The sequence below is a fragment of the Pelophylax lessonae genome (assembly GCF_965119305.1).
Source record: "Pelophylax lessonae genome assembly, chromosome: 3".
Taxonomy (NCBI): Eukaryota; Metazoa; Chordata; class Amphibia; order Anura; family Ranidae; genus Pelophylax; species Pelophylax lessonae.
This window is the reverse complement of record NC_138770.1, coordinates 532,060,005-532,082,499: the sequence shown is the minus strand read 5'-3', so window position 1 is coordinate 532,082,499 and position 22,495 is coordinate 532,060,005. Positions and strand designations below refer to the sequence as shown.

At 37.2% G+C, this 22,495-nt stretch overlaps 1 protein-coding gene across 5 annotated transcripts in view; it reads left to right on the top strand.

Moving 5' to 3' along the window:
- Positions 1–18,387, top strand: part of TRIM67 (tripartite motif containing 67) — a 116,761-nt gene extending 98,374 nt beyond the window's left edge. For 4 of the 5 annotated variants that reach the window (XM_082251616.1, XM_082251614.1, XM_082251615.1 and 1 more), the window contains exons 7-10: positions 3,404–3,542; positions 5,766–6,069; positions 7,621–7,783; positions 11,741–13,454. In XM_082251616.1, coding sequence (XP_082107742.1) covers positions 3,404–3,542; positions 5,766–6,069; positions 7,621–7,783; positions 11,741–11,803 — 669 coding nt within the window. In that variant the 3' untranslated portion in view covers positions 11,804–13,454. Of the gene's footprint in view, positions 1–3,403; positions 3,543–5,765; positions 6,070–7,620; positions 7,784–11,740; positions 13,455–17,980 lie in introns of those variants that run through there. The other variant, XM_082251613.1, reaches the window with a different exon arrangement.
- The last annotated feature ends 4,108 nt before the right edge of the window (positions 18,388–22,495 follow it).

Here is a 22,495-nt window from a genome sequence, read left to right as displayed (position 1 = left end):
ATGCAGGAAGAGGTGCAGTTACATGCAAACAAGATTATGGTAGATAAAGCGACTGACCCAGATGGCATCCATCTAAAGGAATTACCTTAATTATTGATTTCCCACCATGTACCATTTGTATTAACTGTGATAGCTCTAGAAGTCTGGAATAGGGGAAACTATAGACCAGTAAGCCTGACCTCTGCCATATTTAAATTATTTCAGAATTTCTTAAAGATTTAAAGAATTTCATGATTTATTAAAGAAAAAAATATATGACAGACAATAATCTAATAACAGGGAATCATTTTTGATTCTTGAAAGGTAGGGAGCATCTGATTTATATAATCAGTTTTTTTTTATAGATGTTGGAAATTATATGGATTAGAAATGTTTGTATTTTGAAAAAAAAAAAAACATTTTCATTTTTTTGTTCATTGTAGCCTGACACAGAAAGTAATAATGCAAAATGACTAGGGTGTAGGCGCACCCATAGGTGATGAACAGATGACAAAGGGTCATTTAAAAGTAGAACATTTGATGTTAAAAATAAAAAAACATCAAGCATAGTGGTGTACCACAAGGATGGCCACATCAAAAATAAAGGCAAAAAAAGCAACATCCTCAGCCCAACAGGTTCTCTTGTTGGGCAACCTGTTGGGCTAAGCACAAGCACAACAGTCTGAGCCTAAGGGCAAGTAAAGCTGCAAATGCACAAGTTTGTAGATTGGAAGAAAAGAACAAAACCCTCCAAAGATTGGGCACTCACTAGTGACAGAAGGAAAGCCATTCCCTAATTTATTTTGTTTTGGTATAATTTTTTGCCCACAGATTGCACAGAAAATACAATCATGTTTCCAGACCATAGAACCAAAAATAAAAAAAATAAATACCCATGTATGTATTTATGCAATCACAGTTATTACCAAATACTCTGAATAGTCTAAGGTTATCAGTGGTGTACCCCATGGTTCAGTATTGGGACCCTTACTTTTTAATATCTTTATAAATGATATAGGGTCTGGGACTAAAAGTACCATTTCAATCTTTGCAGATGACACCAAGCTATGCCGTGGAATAACGTCCTTACAGGATGTCTTCAACTTACTAGCCGACCTCAATGCACTGTTTAATTTGGAAACTATGTGGCAAATGAGGTTTAATGTTGATAAATTGAAAGTTATGCACTTGGGGGCTAAGAATATACATGTATCATACATTCTAGGAGGAGTACAACTGGGATAGTCAATGGTGGAGAAGGATCTAAGGGTTTTGGTAGATCATAAGTTTAATAATAGCATGCAATGCCAAGCTGCGGTTTCCAAAGCAAGTAAAATCCTTTCTTGTATTAAGAGATGTATAGACTCCAGAGAGAGACATCATTTTACCCCTGTACAAATCATTAGTAATGCCTCATCTGGAATATGCAGTTCAGCTTTGGGCATCAGTTCACAAAAAGGATATTGAGAAAGTGCAGAGAAGGACAACTGAACTAATGAGGGGCATGGAGGAGCTCAGCTACGTGGAAGGATTAGAGGAACTGAATTTATTATCTCTTGAGATTAAGGGGGGGATATAATCAACATGTATAAATACATCAGTGGTCCATATAGTGAACTTGGTGTTGAGTTATTCACTTTAAGGTCATCACAGAGGACAAGGAGGCACTCTTTAGGTCTGGGGGAAAGAAGATTTAATCTCCAAATGTGGAAAGGCTTCTTCACAGTAAGAGCTGTGAAAATGTGGAATAGACTCCTTCAAGAGCTGGTTCTGTCCAGCTTAGCAGATTGCTTTAAAAAAGCCTGGAGTCTTTCCTAGACGTACATAACATAACTGGATACTAACAGTTATAGGTAAAGTTGATCCAGGGATCATCTGATTGCCTCTCGGGGGATCAGGAAGGGTTTTTTTTCCCCTGCCGGAGTAAATTTGATCATGCTTTGCTGGGGTTATTTGCCTTCCTCTGGATCAACTGTAGGTATGGTATTATGTATATAGGATGTAAATAAAAAACATTGTTTTGTTTTCCTCTTTTTATTGGTTGAACTGGATGGACGTTGTCTTTTTTTTTTTTTTTTTAACCAGAATAACTAGCATTCTAGTTTTGTGAAGAACTTCAATGTGTCTGTGTCCCTTAGTAATTTATGACACACTTTTGGCATTACTGGTCGGCCAGACCATATTTTAATTAGACATATTATTTACTAAAATATGCCCTGATACTAAAACCATTAATTGGCGTGAAAGGGTGTGAACACATGGAGCTGGATGGTGTTGGAGGCAAAGGAGGAGCTGACCATAAACCGCTGGGAGGCTGAGCAGCAGCTGATACTTGGCCAGGAGGGAAGAAAGAGGAAGCAGAATTGTATGCTGAACTTAAAAGGGAATAGTTGGATGGAGAAGACAGAATGGCAACTGGTTTCTAACCCCACAAGTGTATAAAGCAGCAGGCAGATGGAAGCAGGTCATAACGGGGGGGGGGGGGGTAGATGGAAGAGCAGCACAACAGCTCATAATAGATAATTGAGAAAGGCAGAGCAAGAAAGTGTAGGAGCTGGCTGGGCAGGAAAGAGGGCCTTACATGTTTTTATTATAATAAAATGCCATTTTACTTTTTGGGGTTATTTAAACCTTTGTAAATGATGTAATATCATTTGTAAAGGGTTCCATGGATAAAAAGGTAAGTAACAGATTCATAAATCTCCTTTAGATCAAGCAATACAAGCAAAGAGTGTAGGAGCTTGTGTCAATGGCGATGGGAAAATTCAGCCTGCTTTTGAAAGTTGACCTCTTTTTGATCTGAATTTGACCTGCTTCAAGCCAATTTTGCATCCTTATAGAGTAGTATAAGGAAAGAAGAAGGTCTAATGCAAACAAAAGCCCATCAACATTGGCACTACCTGTGTTAGGTGTCAAAAACCGTTGGCTCATTGTGTAAGTTACAAGTAACCAGTACAAACAAACTACTAAATCAGATGAGGGCAATATACAGTATACTGATTGTTATATTACTTTCATGGTGTGGAGGAAATGTAAAGATCCAGAGTAACAGCTTTACTTAAACAGATAAATCATTCAGGGATTTCATCCTGCTTCATGTTAAAGTAAACAAACAAAAAAATCATTCAAGAATTTCAAGATGACATTGTTTGGATTTTCTCCATTTCTATACTTCATTTGCAGTTGCCAATAAATGTGGGTACATTTTACAATATTTTACAGTATATTTTATGTACAGTATAACTCTGTGCTAGTGTAAATAACACCATTCACATACATGTCAGACAGTTCACAATATACATATTGAAAACACTTTGCAGACACATTGTACAAATATTGTTATATACTGTACTCAAACAATGCAGTTAAATCATGTTTACCTGTAAAAATATTTTAAAATAATATTTTTTTGTTTAATAAATAGGAAGTTTACGTGGGAAAAGAAACTCTGTGCACAATTGATGGCCTTCACTTTAACAGCACTTACAATGCAAGAGTCAAGGCCTTTAACTCATCAGGGCTTGGACCTTATAGTAAGACAGTCGTTTTGCAGACATCTGATGGTAGGTAAATCAAAGAATGTATTCTAATTAAGATATCTTTTTCTTACCACATTAGAAATGACCCTGATACCAAACCCAGCTTTGATTCTGATGGACATCAGTAACAATCCATCTGCCCTCCTAAACCATTGTGAACATATTTATACAGCAGTAAAAGTGATACTCATCAAACATTCACTGCAGTTTTAAATTACAGTGAGTGATTCAACTGCAGTGAATATTTTGTGAATATAACATCCATTGCTGTATAAATATGCTCCTTAGTTTTCTGTCTACTTTACTATGCCAAGAGAAAAATTATCATTAATTGGAAAACTTCTAGTCCACCTAAAATTACTAAATAGAAAGAATTTATTGCTAATGCACTCCACATACAAAAGCTGACATATAACGAGCATGGATTCTCCAAAACATATGATAAAATGTGAGTCAAGCGGATTGAGTGTCATGACCATCCTTACACTTTCCCACAATGGCCTGTGTACATACTTAGCTGTACATACTTAGCTGTATTTCCAATGTACCTACAGCCAGAGATGTATAGTAACGAAGTAGAACTACTTAAGTACTATACTTAAGTACCGAAATGCGGTATCTGTACTTTCCTAGAGTAGAATTTTTTTCTCCTACTTCTACTTTTACTTCACTACATTTTTTCGATGATTTCGATACTTCTACTCAAGTATTTTTTTTTTGTGCTGCATAGTTACTCATGCATAGCAGGTTGCATAAAGCTCAAAAAAATGTGTATAATGTCATTTGTAAATCAGCGCATATGAAAATAAAGGCTGTGTATAATAAAAGCTGCTATACCAAATCTTTCCAATAAAAAGAAAATATGAAACACACAAATAAATGGTGCTACAGCGCTTAAAGTGCATCAAGAAACTACTAACAAACACAGGTTAATCATTTGAATAAATCATTTGAAATAATAAAAAACAATATGATGTTCAAACTTTTGACTTCTTTCTTTAATAATTACATAACACAGTACTTCTACTTCTACTTTCAGTACTTGAGTAGAATTTTTTTTTCAAAACTACTGGTACTTTTTACTTTTAGTACTTAAGTAGCAATTTTTTTTTAAAAAACTACTTGCAATACTTAAGTAAAAAAAATGTTGAATACTTTAGTACTTCTACTTAAGTAACTTTTTCTGTGAGCACTTCCACTTCTACTCAAGTCACTTTTTGATCGAGCACTTGTACTTTTACTCAAGTAGAAATTTCGAGTACTTTATACAAGTCTGCCTACAGCCTAAATTTCTGTTACTCTGTGTCTAACCATATGTTAATTGTAAACTATGTTTGCATATGTACATGTATCTGCTGAAGGACAAATGACAAGAGACCAACCAACCTTGTTTTTAACTGTTAAATGATGGTAAAAAAAAAGTACTATATACAATATATATATATATATATATATATATATATATATATATATATATATATATATTATTGTGCCCTCCCTAAACATGGTTTTTAGCTAACTTCCCTCTGACAATTATCTTGGCTACGATAAATAATTTTCTGTTTTAACATCCTTAGCAGTACATCTACCTTCCAGGTCAGGCTCCCTACCCCTCTCCCTTACCACCCTCTCACTCCCCTCAATACCCGCTTACCCAAATGTTTGTATTGCAGTGTCAGTTATTAAAAGTCTAAAAAGTGTTTTATCTTTCTTGCAATTCCCTATATAATCATATAGATGTGACTCTGTTGTAAATTATATTCATGAATAGACACCTTAAAGCGAAACTGTTATTTTTCAAAACTAGACAGTTTAATAAGTTTGTTTTATAAGAAGCAGCATAGGCAGGCTGTACTTACCATTCCCTTGTGCCCCCACCACCAAAGCCTTTCAGATATCGTGTGGTAATATATGACAATACCCTGTCTACCCAGAATGCAGCATTGGGTACCTAAACAGCTAATCACTAGGTCATTACTGTCACATGGGAAAGAAATCAGTCAGATGAGCCCTAAGCAGGTTCCAGCTTTCATAAAGTCAAAGCATACGCACAATGAGCTGCTCTGGCATCAGATCAGGCCAGTATGAACACACTATGAAGTGAAGTACAAGCCGCGTATGGTGCCTCCAACAAAGCAAACCTGTTACTTTGCCTAGTATGGATAGAATACAAGTTCACTTTAAGTAATGCCAATTATTTAAGAAGTAAATTTGTCCTTGCTAATAGAAAACTTTAATTTTCTCTAGTGGCATTTTTCACATTTGACTCAAATACTGCACATCGGGATATCGTACTGTCCAATGACAACATGACAGCCTCTTGTAGCAGTTACGATGACAGAGTTGTTTTGGGCACAGCTGCATTCTCCAAAGGAGTCCATTACTGGGAGGTGCAAGTTGATAGATATGACAACCATCCTGATCCAGCATTTGGTGTTGCCAGAATTAATGTGGTAAAAGATATGATGCTTGGAAAAGATGACAAGGCCTGGGCTATGTATGTAGATAATAATCGAAGCTGGTTCATGCACTGCAACTCTCATACTAATCGGTAAGTCATAATTAGTGATAAGATCTTTTTCATTCATTTATACTCTAAAAAAGTGGATCCTGGGAGGGAACTAGTTCTAGTAATCTAGATACCAAGTCTTTATTTCTATAATGAAATTTACATAGTCAAAAATCAGCACATGTATGTGGATAGGCAGAATTTATTTTTATATATTCAATTAAATGTATTATGGAAAAGAACAACATGTAAAATTGGCTATGACTAAGGCTATTTGTCGAAACATGTAAACTGTTCTTATCGTCATTATTCCATAGCTAAATAAAGACTTTGATACAGATGTGTGAGTTGCCAGCTCTCTTCATCTATCTGCAACATGTAAAATACAGTAACCTATAGCAGTGAATCAGCAGAAATCAGTCAAAATCAGTCCATATATACAGTATTTATGCTTTTGTCCCCACTGGGGAGATTCATTCTTACTGAATGTCCTAGTGACCATTGTTGCTAGGAAAAAAAATGTACAGTTGTTAGGAACTAGATGGGAAATCTCCCCCAGGGGATACCTATTCCAGTGATATCTTTCAAAGACTGGCTTTCCCACAGATTTCCCTTGGTTTTCATTTGTATCTCTGGGACTGGAAATAAGGAAAAATCTCCAGAATGAGAACACAAGAGTGCAGCTAGCATAAAGGTTTTGGCTGAAGTTCCATGTTTTTTGATCTCCCTGAACACTATTTAGTTATTGCTTCTTCAGAAATTAATGTTTTAGTTCTGTCACTTCATGCAATGCTCCAAGTTTAATAAGAGATGTTTATGTTTTTGAAACATAGTTTTAGTATTGCGCTTTTATCTTTGCACAATTTGTATATTGAATAAAATAGCATTTTTATGCTGGCATTAAAGACCTCTGTGCAGATATTTTTTTAAATAATGCCATACAATAGTAAATACAATTTAAAGGTGTTGTTTTTTTTTCTTCTGTTTAAAAACCGTATAAGGGCCTGTGTCAATGCGCTATGGGTTTGTTTTGGTGGGAAAATGGTGCTTACTTTGGGATGCTTTCAAGACCATTCATAATTCATTGGCAGGTATTTTCAACTGCATTGTCCATCCTGCTGATCTGCATTTGACCTGTTTCATACTTTTTTTTATTTACTATTAAATGTTGGCTCTAATGTGTCACACCCCTAGACAATGTTAAAAAACATTTTTCAAAGGTGAGATTTTTAAGGTACAACTCAAAACCACTAGACATAAAATACATTCATTTTTATTGATATCAACATTTAAAAGAATTATACATTTATTAAATTCATAAAACCATAATGGAGTTCATTTCAAAGCAAAAACTTGCCCCAAATTTCACAACTGTTAAGTGTTTGAAACTTTGTTGGCATTCCCTTATATTTATATGGGGAGAAAAGTAGTTTGGATGTGAAACAAAAGGCCATTGACAAAAGCCCTTATCTAATGCTCAGTTTTTTTGTAGTAAAATAGTACTATGTTCCACCAGTTACCCAGATTTGTTTTTATGCATGTATACCATACATGCATGTATACCAAACTATTAAAATATGTTTCCATTTACAGAACAGAAGGAGGTGTAAACAAGGGAACCACAGTTGGCATACTCCTTGACCTTATCAAACACATACTAATATTTCATATTAATGGAAAGCAGCAAGGACCTGTAGCCTTTGAGAACATTGATGGTGTGTTTATGCCAGCAATAAGTCTCAACCGAAATGTACAAGTAAGTCATGACAAAACCTTCCATGTGACAGTCTATCTCTATGCAGAAAGTTCCGAAACCATACTTTATCTTAAGGAAACTATTTTCAATCAGTTAAAAAAATCCAATCTGTGCAGCAGACCTTTCCTCTAAGAATTGTTCTTCAGTTATCTGCAGAATTCATATGGCTCATACAGTACATCTCAAATGTTGCTGACTCCTGATGAAATCAGCAGGACTGAGCAGTTATTTTACAATACCTATGAGTATTTAAGAACTTGGAAAGGGAAACAAATGTTATTTTCAATCCTTTAAGTGTTAAACTGATATTTTAAATATTTTTTGGTGAAAACTTGACACTGCTGTAAAAGAGCATTATGGTTTTTCAAAAAGAGAAGAAAGCAGTGCTTTAAGACTATTCTATTCCCGTTGAAAATCTGTATTGAAATGAAAAGCGTAAAGCTGGCCATACATGCATTGAATATTGGCCAGAGTTAGCAGGAACTAACAAGTCTATTGATTGATTTTTCATGATTGGGCTTGTTGGAAAACCTCCACTCGATCAGTGCATGCAGCCAATGGGCTGCAACACTTATCAGTGTATTCTGACAGTAGGGGAGTCCCACTGTTAGAATATATTGATACACAATGCAAAATTGGCTTGGTTTTTTTGCATTTAGCTGGCTGGCTGAAGGCAAGATGTGGAGTATTGTATGACCAGCATAAGAAGAGAGGTAGGGTGAAGGAAGATGAGCTCTGTCAACAGGGATTTTCCAGCACAACAGTTAAGCTTGACCTGGTAACCTAGAGATCCACCTCTTTGTTGGAACCTGTAAAAAAATGAATGCTTTATGAACAATGTTTCACATTTACCCTTCTAAATAAAAAGTATATTATATTATATTATTTTTTTTTTTACATTGTACATAATAAATATAGAACATAGTATAGAAAAAAAAAAACACTAAATTATCAAATTTCCAAATTCTCCAAAAGAGCCAACTTTTCTAAACAGCGCTGCATACTAAAAGATATTAAATGGGACCAAATTCTAGATGTTGAACACTGAGGAAAAATTGGAGTGCTTTAAGAACATATTAAATAAAGATTTTAACCAGTGCATTCCAATGGGCAACAAATATAAAAGAGCTAAGGTTAAACCTGGGGGGGCTAAACTTTAACGTAAAAAGACATATTAAAGAGAAAAAAATAGCCTTTAAAAATATAAGGCTAAAGGGTCATTGTCAGCATGCCAACATTACAGGGAATGCAATAAGAAATTAGCACAATCAGAGCAGCTAAAATAGACTACAAGGCATATAGCAGGGGAGAGTAAAAAAAATCCCATGAAATGTTTAAATATAATAATAGTAAGAAAGCAAGGTCATAGCATATAAGCCACATAAACAATGATCAGGGGAAGTTGGCTACAAATGACAAGGAGAAGGCAACTATACTAAATGCATTATTCTCCTCAGTTTTTACAAAGGAAAAGGAGGAGTATAGTAATCAAGACTGTACCATTAGTGACAGAAGCCAGTGTCCAAAAAAGACTGGAAGAACCTAATGCAAATGAATCACTAGGACCAGATGGCTTACACCCAAGAGTCCTCAAAGAACCAGGTTATAACCAGAGCATTGTTCCTAATTTTTATAGACAGCTTAAGGGCTGGAATGGTACTAGCTGATTGGCAAAAAGCCAATGTAGTACCAATATTCAAAAAAGGTCAGAGATACTGTATATACCTGGAAACTACAGGCCACCCAGTCTAACATCGATAGCATGGGGTGATAACGAAATATATCCAGGAGTTTGCATATGAAAACAGTATCATTAGCAGTAATCAGCATGGATTCATGAAAGATTATTCTTGCCAGACCAATCTGTTAACACTTTATGAGGAAGTGAGCTGTCATCTAGATAAAAGAAGGCCTGTGGATGTGGTGTATCTAAATTTTGCAAAAGCTTTCGATACATTTCCCGAAAAACATCTAATTCACAAAACCTTAGGGTATGTACCTGGATTGAAAACTGGTTACACGGGCGTGTACAAAGGGTGGTGATAAATGGCGAGAACTTAGAATGTTCTAGAGTGGTGAGTGAGGTATCCCAATGCTCTGTCCTTGGGTCAATTCTGTTTAATCTTTTAATAAATGGTATAAATAGCTTAATCTAAGTGTTTGCTGACTATACAAAGCTAATCAGGGCAATCATTTCACAGCAGGATATAGAAACCTTATAAGAAGACTTCAATAAAATAAGGGGGTGGGCAACTACATGGCAAATGAGGTTTATTGTTGAAAAGTGTAAGGTGCTAAGAACAGGAACTCAAGTAGTTACTTGTTAGGGGGAGAACCTTTGGGGGAATTCAGAATGGAAAAAAAAACATCTGGGGGTCCTAGCAGGTCACAGACTTAGCAAAAGCAAGCAGAATATTAGCATGCAAAAAAGGGTATTTACTCAAGAAATAAAACTATTATTTTACCACTTTTCAAAACTCTGGTTCAGCCACATTTTGTGTATGCCATCCATTTCTGGTCACCAATACTCAGGAATGATGTGCTGGAACTGGAGAGAGTTTAGAGACTTTTCAGTTTCAGGGAGCTTAAGAAGACACATGACCACTCAATAAAATTTGAGGACTAACCTTACCACTTCCGCACTGCTCACTAGAGCTGTACTGCGGCAAAGTGGCTCGATAACGTCTGGCGACGTAGTACTACGTCACCAGACATTCCCCTCTCTCGGCGGCGCGCGCACGCCGCCGGAGGCTCGCTCCCGCTGTATTCAGTCACAGCGGGAGTCGGGCCAGGGGAGGAGCGGCGGCGATCGCCGCTGCTCTTCCCCGATCGTCGGGGAATCGAGTGTGAAGATCCGCCTGCTTGTGTAAACACAAGCGGGCGGATCTCCTAAGTGACAGGCAGGGTCAGATTGCAGGGTTCAGCATAGCTGAACCCTTGATCTGTCCTTGTGTCACACAGTCCCCTCCCCCCACACAGGTCAGTAAGCACCAGGCATACATTAACCCCTCCCTCTCCAATAAAAATTAACCCCTTCCCTGCCAGTGTCATTTTTACAGTAACAGTGCATATTTATAGCACTGATTACTGTAGTAATGTCACTGGTACCCCCAAAAGTGTCAAAAATGTCAGTCAGGGGTGCGATCTGTCCGCCGCAATGTCGCAGTCCCGCAAAAAAAAAATTGCAGATCGCCGCCATTACTCGTTAAAAAAAAAAAACACCAAAAATGACATAAATCTTTCCCTTAGTTAGTAAACGCAATAACTTTTGCGCAAACCAATCAAAATACACTTATTGCAATTTTTTTTTACCAAACATAGGTAGCAGAAAACAAATTGGCCAAAAATTTAAAAAAAATTTTGATTTTTACATTTTTTTGGGGGGGAATTTCATATAAAAAAATGTGAAAAATATTGTTATTTTTTCAAAATTTATGCTCTTTTTTTGTTTATAGCGCAAAAAGTAAAAATCACACAGGTGATCAAATACCACCAAAAGAAAGCTCTATTTGTGGGAAAAAAAGGACATCAATTTCATTTGGGTATGGCGTCGCATGACCGCGCAATTGTCAGTTAAATTCGCACAGTGCCGAATTGCAAAAAGTGGCCCAGATGTAAGACCGCAAAATCCTCCGGTGGTAAAGTGGTTAAACTGCATAAGGGGTTCTTTACTGTTAGAGCAGTAAGGATGTGGAACATTCTTCCACAATCAGTGGTGTCACCGGCAAATGTCGATAGTTTCAAAAACTCATAGATGGGCATATTAGCAAAGACAATATACAGGGATATGGGAAATGGTATTGACATAAACACACATATACACACCCACACAGGTTGAAATGGATGGACTGATGTCTTTATTCAACCTTACCAACAATGTATTTATGTAACCAAACATTTCTTGTAAGTCTCTTGATTTAAGTGCTAACCTGTTATTACAATGTTTCTTTTCTGCAGGTTACTCTCCATACAGGCCTAGAAGTGCCATCAATCTTCAGACAAAGCAAACCACCAAGCTGAATCTGTTCTCTTTTCAATGGTGCAGGATTTTTACATTTCTCTGTTTATAAGTGGGGTATCATTATCATCCAGGGCTTAAGATTTTAAAGTGGCCATTTCACCCACATTGTTCATAGTTTTCACACAATGTTTACGTAACATCCCTAGATTGCCTATGTTGAAGGAAATGCCACCATAGTTGTTTGTGAAACATGGGAAATGAAAGGGCTGTAGTATGCAATTGAAATAAAAATATGATAAATTAAGGCAAAGTTTAAAAATAACCATGTATTAAGATCACAATGTAAGAAAAATAAAAAAACATGGTATTCCCTAGGATATTAACATTGCATATGTATGTAAATAATATGAATCAAGTCTACGCAAATTTTTTCCTGGCCATGACAGTACCGGGTATAAAGCAAGGCAGGAGTTAGGGGACTACCACTGCTTTCCCAGTCACACTTCTATATTGTCTTTTTAGTAGGCTTTTCTATTGTTTCTGTTTTTTTTTTTTTTTTTTTTATCCATCAATATAACCATTTTATACGGTTACAGATTGTAAAAAAAAAAAAAAAAAATTCAGTTCTCTTGGTTCCTGGTAAATAAAACGCATTTACCCAGTGGTATATGGAAAGCATACACCTTTTTGCCCAAGTTGTTAACTATTGAAAGTAGTTCATTGTTTAAAAAAAAATGAATAGGAAGATGATTTGTTAGCTTGTGTAGTTAGTGATATAATGTTATGTCTTTAGAGGCTGTAGAACTATAACTGAGAATTGAAAAGCAGCCTTTGGTGCTAAACTGTTCTCAATTACATATATAGGTGTTTATCTTTTGCCTGAACGATATGGGATGATTCCAGGAGATGGAGGACCTGTGCTGTCTTACAGGCATCCTTAAATACAGGGTGACTTACTTCTGACGTAAGTCTATACAGGGTTATTGCAACCTTTCCAAGAAAGATTTTCAACAGTGAAAGGAATGTGTTGATGTAGTGACTGACTTCATATAAACCTCCAAGTGCTAACACAACACACCCATATGTAAATATATAAAGTAATTCATGTTTTGTGCATCAATTAAATGTGCTACAAAACACAACAATAATTCATACCATGCTCTGAAATTTTATGTTATATTAAAAAATGTGAACATTTACATCTGTCAGAGTCACTGATTCACCAACTGAAAGCTTCATGTTTCAGTCATCACTGTTTAAATAACTACAAAGTGCAGAAAGCAGTAATGTACAGTAAATCAGGTAAACCAATCGAAAATCAGATTTCATGAGTCTGATTACAGTATACTATTGTTTGCCACAGGTTAGTGCATGTCACTCATTTTTGTGCCCTCTACTAGGAAAAGGACAATTACTTTTAAAATGTCAAAGCGTCACCTTTCAGTGGTGTCTGTATCTTAAAGCAAAACTCCTGATGGGTATGAAAAACAGCAAATAATGCATGCATGCATGCATGTATTCATTAAAGATGTATTACATCAAAAATAAAATACAGCTAATGTAGGTACCTGAATTTGACATGGCATTAGTATTTTGTAATCCGCTGTACAGTAGAGCTTAGACTAACTTAGAGAGCTAGGGGCAGCACTAATAGTCAATCAGGTGTGCTGCAGTATGCTGTATATATACTGACAGAGAACATGCTGAATAGAGAAGTGATGACCAGCCTTTTCCTGTTCTTTGCCTGTTCAGTCATGGGTTAGGGCAGGGAGGTGGTTCAGCTAGTTCTTTAACTGCTGCAGAGAAAACTCTGGTCATCAACCAGGTAGAGTTGTGTAAAATTCAGGAATGGAATATATGGACAGAAATACAAATCCTTTAGTAGATAAAACAGCTCCTACATAGGTATATTATCCATATATGCTTGTCTAATATCCAGCATTAAGGCACCTCTAGGCCAGTTTTGAGTGGCAAGGTTAGGAGGATAATATAAAGCCAAAACAAAATGGAATATTGTGGTTACATTATAACATATTTCCATAACCAACCCAGCAAAAGGTAGCAAGATGTGGGTGTAATGGATATTATAACGTACTGCAAGGCTTTTGCTAGCTCAAGCAATGTATGCCCACCTTCTCTTTTTCTTGTTTGATGGACTATAGATTTAAAGACTAGCAGTGCATACAAAGCAGACAACATGCTGTCACTAGTAGTACATTCATGTTTTAGTGTTTGCAAATGTAATAATAAGATTAAAGGAGTGGAGATTGTAGAGTGGGTAGGTGTGCCATGGGAAACAGATGTCTACATAACACTTGGTTTACTTCATAATAATAGGACTAAATTAGGAGATATATTTTATGAAAAGCTTCTTTCTTACTCAACTTTTACATATTCCTTTAGCCCCACTATAAATTTAATTATAAGGTGCACCATGATATTTTCACTTTTCTAGCTAAAGCAGCCTCACTCTTACTATATAGTTACGACAGTCATATGGTGTGATTACAGCTACTTTGCACATAGCTCAACTCATCATGAAGTAATGAGTAATTGTGAATCAAAATTGCATTTCAAAATGGATTAAAGATGTGTAGGGAGAAATGATATTTAAAAATAAAAAGGGTACTATTTATTTTAAAGAGTATCCCTGCTCAATGATAATCTTAAAATTGGGAACAGAAGCATAGGGAATTGCTGATTTAATGAGATGATAATTAGGTGGCTTCTTTTTTATGTTAATAGAACGCTTGCTTACTTTTTGCTATCGCATTTATAGGATAATAGAAAAAGCATGTAACATAGATGGCATTATACAAAGAGACACTTTTTTAAATAGGCATGATATAATGTCAAATATGCCAAAGAAGTTTAACTAGAGAGGACATTTTTAGGAGAAGAGGTTATCAATATCTTGGCCATAATTGGAATTTTAAGGCAAACTACGAGCAGATATAAAATACACAAATTAATGTTGCTGGGTATTCATAAATGAGTAAGTAAATATATTTATGTTAATGCAGCTAGCTTAAGAAACTAAGCTTGACTTGGTAATAACCTTTTGTCATCGTCTTTACAGCAGCAGACTGAGAGAAAGAGAGTCAGGACTGGGAGAAAGTTGGGTATGCTGCATGCAAGCGTGCTGACAAAGAACATGCTAATAGGTAAAAAGAGCAGAGTTAGCAGAATGAAGTCCTTAATACCTCTGCTCTTTTATTGTCAAATCAGCAGACCAGGGGAAAAGACAGGACGCCACTGCATTCCATAAATATAGGTGGTGTCACTTGGTTGTGTTGTAGTATAGAGCCTTTTAAATCCTAAGACTGGTTGTAAGTAAATAAAATGCTCAGCAGATAATTTATGTATTTGATTTGTGTATATAGCTGTTTTCCTGGGTTTCAACTTTAAGATATCAATAATATAATTGGTGCATAGGGCACAAAAAGAAAGATAAAAAGGAACTTATATTTTATTTATTGCATTAAAAAGCACATTGTAGTATAATTAAACATTTTAAAAAAAGTGGATATGTAGTAGGTTCGCTTGAGTAAGAAGGATACAGAGACTAAATATAAGCTGTGGAGGGAGAATAGCTGTTTCCCCAATGGCCAAACCTCTATGAGCTTGTATGTGTGCACTTCATGAAATTTGCAGATGGCAGTACAATGCAGACGTCTCTGCAGTAATTTAATGTTTTAATGATCTATTGAGTATATAAATATTAAAATGGTAACAGTAGTGTCATTTAGATTGAGAACTACTTTAATGGAACTACGTGGTGGTTTTGCAATAGGATAGGGAAGTGTTTCCCAAAGTATGGGACTACATGTATTTAGACAGGCGTGGCTTACACAGGCAGATCACTAACCGAGAATGGTGGTAGTGAGAGATCCACCAAGGCTTTTTTTTGTGTTTTGTGCCACTGGGACACACCTCAATATTTCTTCCTAACAATAGATACAAACTGCTCTGTGCAGTAGAGAGATCTTTTCATGTAGAGGCTGACAAATTGCTGAGTGTAATACCCAACACTCATATTTGGAAGTGACTACTGTCACTCTGCAGTTAAATCTTACTCGACATTGCTTTCAAATATCGGCCATGTTTGACAGTCATATCATGGTGTGAATGTAAACAGAGGACTATCTCTATTAAGTTTTAAAGTATTTGAAAAGCACCACGTCCCTATTGAATATTTAAGTGTGAGGAGTTATACTAGGAAGTATAGCTGGGTGCCACAAAGGGGACTTTACAATAGGGTGCTTAGGTATTATGTGGTATACCAGATATGACAAAAAAACATATATTAAAGTAAAAAAGCAAAATATAACTTTATTGTAAACAGCAATAAAAAATACACTGTGATTGGAGGAGTCACAGTATATTGTACAAAATTGGATTATATCACACCGACAATAAACAGCCATATAATTTCATACAAATATAGTCATATACATATTCTCCTAAACACAAGGGTAAGTAGTGTGTATGCTTTTGTACCCAGTTGCATCCACAATGGATGGTCTTTGTGCAGGAGGCGTGGTAGCCCACAACAATTAACCCAACATGTTTCGCAGCACTACCGCCGCTTCTTCAGGGGTATCTTTGAGGGTATCACATAAATATATTTGTCATGAAAGAAATGTACTAATGAGCTAAGGTGATAAAGAAAAAAGAAAAATACAATTAGTACAAAATCATGATATACATATTTGTAATAGCTTGTACATTTAATGATATAATGTCAGAGCTTATTCAAAATAGTGGCTATAGTAAACCAAAAAATTGAATAGTGTCCATGACACAGAAGTCAAAAGTAATGTACACTATCCTACCTGTTCGGCATGCAATGAAGCACGCTGTAGTAGGAGGTGCGACCACAAGGCCAGAGGGAAACCCCCCGGGGGCGGACACAGGAGACCGAACACAAATAGGGCATACAAATGCAGCTGAAGAAAAATATGATCTACAAGATGAAAAAGAAAAAATAAATAAAATATATGCTTTTTATTTTCATGTATGGCCACCCTGTTGTCTCACCTAGAAAGAGGAGACAGGAGGGGCACTTAGTGTTTTTAGCTTAGGCCGTAGCTCATGGGGCTATGGTGGTTAAGAGAGGTTGTCTTATGAGGTAAGACAACCTCTCTTAACCACCATAGCCCCATGAGCTACGGCCTAAGCTAAAAACACTAAGTGCCCCTCCTGTCTCCTCTTTCTAGGTGAGACAACAGGGTGGCCATACATGAAAATAAAAAGCATATATTTTATTTATTTTTTCTTTTTCATCTTGTAGATCATATTTTTCTTCAGCTGCATTTGTATGCCCTATTTGTGTTCGGTCTCCTGTGTCCGCCCCCGGGGGGTTTCCCTCTGGCCTTGTGGTCGCACCTCCTACTACAGCGTGCTTCATTGCATGCCGAACAGGTAGGATAGTGTACATTACTTTTGACTTCTGTGTCATGGACACTATTCAATTTTTTGGTTTACTATAGCCACTATTTTGAATAAGCTCTGACATTATATCATTAAATGTACAAGCTATTACAAATATGTATATCATGATTTTGTACTAATTGTATTTTTCTTTTTTCTTTATCACCTTAGCTCATTAGTACATTTCTTTCATGACAAATATATTTATGTGATACCCTCAAAGATACCCCTGAAGAAGCGGCGGTAGTGCTGCGAAACATGTTGGGTTAATTGTTGTGGGCTACCACGCCTCCTGCACAAAGACCATCCATTGTGGATGCAACTGGGTACAAAAGCATACACACTACTTACCCTTGTGTTTAGGAGAATATGTATATGACTATATTTGTATGAAATTATATGGCTGTTTATTGTCGGTGTGATATAATCCAATTTTGTACAATATACTGTGACTCCTCCAATCACAGTGTATTTTTTATTGCTGTTTACAATAAAGTTATATTTTGCTTTTTTACTTTAATATATGTTTTTTTGTCATATCTGGTATACCACATAATACCTAAGCACCCTATTGTAAAGTCCCCTTTGTGGCACCCAGCTATACTTCCTAGTATAACTCCTCACACTTAAATATCATGGTGTGACACAAATAGAATTATATATTTCACTGTGAAGTTGTTACATTTTGTTTCTGCTTAAAGCAACTCTTGGATCCTTTTATTTTACCTAAAGCTGCAAGGACTAACTGCTCGTTTATGTCCAGGAGTACAGCAATTTTATTTTCCGATCTTTCTCTTACACAGGCTCCTCTACACTGCTAGACTGGTCCCTGCAGGCTCTTCTTCCCTACACTCTGACAGTCTAAGGTTCTTTAATATCAATAAGACTGATGCAGGGTCTGTAGCCCTACACTGAACGTGAGGACGTCAAGGGACAGTCCACTGCCAGAGCGTAGGGGAGCACCGTCTGCCAACGAAGAGGAGGATCAGGTAAGAAACAGTTCTCTTCCGGTCCCCTATACAGAAATGGGCAGTTAACCCTTGCAGCGAGGGGGCGCAACCCTACTGCAAGTAAGGACTTTTAGTTTTTCTGGAGTTAGTCTTTAAAAGTACATCAATAGTCTAGATATTCTCTAAATATGAATTCTTATTTCTTAGCGTGTATGTAAAGGCAAACTTTTGTTTTTGTTTAGGATAGAGTGGATAGAGAAAGGATTACTCCCATAAGGTTTTTCATTGCTGTTTGTGTCCCCTCTGGAGAAATTCACCCCTCTGTTTGTTCTAGTGACCAGAAGTGACTTATGATCCAAAATTTAAGGGGGCCATTCACACTTTAGCATTCCACTGTGGTGCACACTCGTTAGGTCAGCCTTATCAATATTAATGGGCTGTCAATGTACCATAGTGTGCAATGTGCAACATGCGTGATCCTTTTTGTGGTGTGTTGCAGTGGACCGTGCTGTAAAATATATTGGTGTGCCATTCACTGTGAATGACATGACAACATTATACACAAAGAGCAGCTGCGTTGCCATACCTTGTGGTAACGTATATTAACACATGCATTTTAGCGTGCATTGCCACGACGCACAAATAGGATATGGCCTTAGAGTTGTCACCTGAGCAAGAAGTGAGGGAAAATCCTTCATAAGGGACACCCGTCTCAGACAATTCTGTAAGATAAAAATTCCGTATCATTTTATAGAGATTAACTCTCATTTCCATTTGCATCTTCAGGACATGAAACAAAGGGAAATATTTGCAGTGGAACACAAGCAGCACATATATTCTTGCTAGGGAGTTTTCACCCTTCTCTACTCTATATAATATGAAGAAAACCTTTTGGCTTTACAGACACCTTTAATATCCAAAAATATTAATATAAACACTCAAGTCAAAACAAAAACCCAAATTAGAAAGGGAATTGCTGCTGCTTTAAGACCCGGCCTAAGGGTAATAATGCGTGTAAGTAATAAATTGTAAAACAAACTGAATATCCAGATTGTAACTAGAAGCTTTCAGTATGTTATTTACTCATCTTCCATATGAATTTTCCCCAGAACATTCCATTTTAGTTTGGGAGCTAAGCAAAAACGATGTCGAGTCTCATGAAAATTTTTTGAGAAAGTGGGATTCAGTTTTTTGAGCTAGAGTCCTGTCACATGGGCACTCCCATCATATCCTCCGTCAGTTTTTCAAACGGATCTGAACAGAAGTTCAGTGTTAGTCTATGGGCAGGCCAATACAAACAGATGTATTATCCTTTAAATACAATTACCTCCGAGTTCCTCTTGGTATGAAAAAAAAAAAAAAAACATTAAGTTTGTGCATTTTTCCACCTTTTGGCCCTGTATGTTACCGATCAGAGGTAAAAGGATGTAAACAGATGCTTGTCTGTTTACATCCTGCTGCCCTAGACCTAACATGGGTCCATCAAGCTCCACATCTTGTGACAGGGGAAAAAAACGGACAGAAACAGATGTCATAAAAGCAACATCTATTATGTTCTGCTCTGATTCAGGAGGAGATCTGTGCACGGATCCTCTGTTGACCAGGAACAGATGCTACCTGTGTTAAAGGACCCTTAGTTCATTCGTCTTGTGCGATTAGCACATGCTGTAAATTCCAGTGGCAAGAATCTGCAGATTTCTAGGGCTGGAATGGCAAGTGTGTGCAAAGAGATGAAGCCCAAACCAAGCAATGGTAGGCTGATGGCTGTCTCAGCTATCCATGACTGTTTTCAGCTGTTCACAGAGCTAGCAATTACCTGCAGTTAGGGACAGATAATTGTGGCTGGGTACACTGTGTCTGCGTCCAGTCATTATCATCTGTCCCTAACTACTGCTTATCACTTTGTATGGGCTGAGCATCTGAAACTCTTTGCTGCTTTAGGGTCTTTTCATGTGCTGCTGCTCCACTTCCTTGAGCAGGGGGTCCAGGAACATCAGTTGTGACATCCAGTCAAGAGGAAAGGATTGCTGCTACTCCTGACCAGCTCAGGTAAATAAACTATAAGGAGCGACCTCAGCTTCATACCTCCACCAAGCCACACACCCTGCCAAGCCCAGTGTGCGTGGCAAAATGGTTCAGGATCTGCGGTGTGGTGTAGACATGTAGGATGGGAGGCTGTAGGTAGGTGTAACAGTGATCCTTTCCTCTTCACAATTATTAGCCCTGTGGATTGGTATCAGGATAAGCCTGCACCCCATGTTCTGAGATACAGGCACATGTTTTCACCTCTACTTTGAGCAGCACCAAAAGCAATATAACAGATCCAAGCCAGTTCACATTTTGATAATGGACTGTGGTGGACCCGTTATAGCGCCAAGGGCGTTTGTCACATTTAGGTCTGGAAAAATGGAAAAGAAGGCAGTCCGATGAACTTGGAGGTAGGTGGATGTAAACAGACACAAGTCCATTTACATCTGACTTCCCACAGAGCTGCATGGAGTGAAAAAGTCCACCTGAAAAATGCAACACCTGTTCATGCCTATACCAGTAAAATGTGGCCCTGCACGGAGCATGGATCAAATCGCCCCGTGTGAACAAGGCCTAATGTGGCCCGTGTGTATGTATGTCAGCCAGTCTAACAGAACCTGGCCGTTTGGCCAGCTTCTGTCAGATGAACATGATGGAAAACCAGCAGCCGAGCGGCTCCAGATCAGCACTCTCAGCCAATGACTGAGAGCACTGTTTGGAGTGTTCTGGCGGGGGGGGCATCCCCCTGTCATAATACAACAGCTCAGCAGATGGAGATCCCTGTACTAACGTTGGATCATTAGTACAGCGGCTCCGACTGAATGAAAAAAAAACTGTTAGTGTGTACCATGCTTAAGTCTTTGCACACCTTTTGTTTTGATGAACCTGAAAAGTTTTCAGCTGGGCTGAGTTCAATTAGACTTTAAAGATGCATATCCATGCAGACAAAGCAACTGGTCCACTGGCCTCAGCAGCTGCCTATTACTTACTTTCTTACTTAGTCCACAGCTGCTCGGTTCACCTGTGAGAGCGAGAATATGAAGCCCTGTGTGAGCTCCAGGTTGGGCCAAGTTGGTGACTACACACGGTAGAGGACACTATTTATCACCCTCATGAGGCAGCGCTAGTTCTTACGCGGTCAATCATCAAGCGTTAGCGTTGGCACATGGATGCTCCCTCATGCATAGAAGTACTAGTATTTTGCTCCACTTTTCTAGGCAAATGAGGAAGTGAACAAAAGGTAAGCACAAACCGCTCCAATGGGTGGCATTAGGCAGGCAAAGCAAAACAAAGCGCAGGTACACTTTAATGGGAGTATTTAATGGTAAAACATTATCTTTACCTTCATTTCATAGGCCTACTGTTACCACAATAACTCCTGTGATAAAACAACACATCTGTCTAAGTCACATGACTGTAGCTTGATATATGTAAAGCATTAAAATGTTTGCCATTTTCATCCAGCTTACATTTAAATTTTCACATATGTTTAGTGCTTCAGAATTGCACTCGCCAAAGGATCATATCGTTTTTTTACCACTGTGATACATGCACTTCTGGAAGCATTATTTCCTCCAGTTGCTTAAAGGGTGAACCTCCAAACATGTTTTTCTTCTGTCTGGAACGCATTACAATTAAAGAGGCCTCTCTGTGATTCAGATATTATTGTACTACAGCATGAGAAGTGGCCTTTCAAAAAATCTATTTAATTCATTGTAAAAAAATAAAAATAAAAAAAAAAATAAAAAAAAATGCTTTTCTACAACCTGGTGAGGTGCCGAAAAAAAGGAGTAATATTTTTTTTACTTGCATGAGAAGTCTCCCCTGTTTAAGGGGTGGGGTCATATCTCTATCAACACTTTGCCATCAAAGTTGGAATACAACTTTCCTTTTGTGATTGTAAATGTAGTGTATGTAAGGTATTGTGTGTCATTGTTTTGTAATTCCTTCACATTGTACATATTAAACAACAATGTCTCCTTGTCTCATTTTAAACCGTGGCAAGATCCCAAGTGGCCACTCAGAATGTCATGTTGATGTATAATGATGCTAACAAGGTAGTAAGTATCATTTTTGGAGAACACAGGGATCAAATAGTAAATTCAAATGCATGTTCAAGTGATGTTTACCTTCCGTAAGTGATTATAAAGCATGGATGATGGTCATAATCGTTGGCAAGATATATTAAAGGGTACATTTAAAAAGCTTGCATTATTCCCTTGAATATATTGTTTTCTCTTTAAAGAGGACCCTATACTAAAAACAAACAAACAATAGAGTTGATTCGTAAAGAAATAGAGGATATTCATCTAGCACAGTGAACACTGACTTTGCTAAATT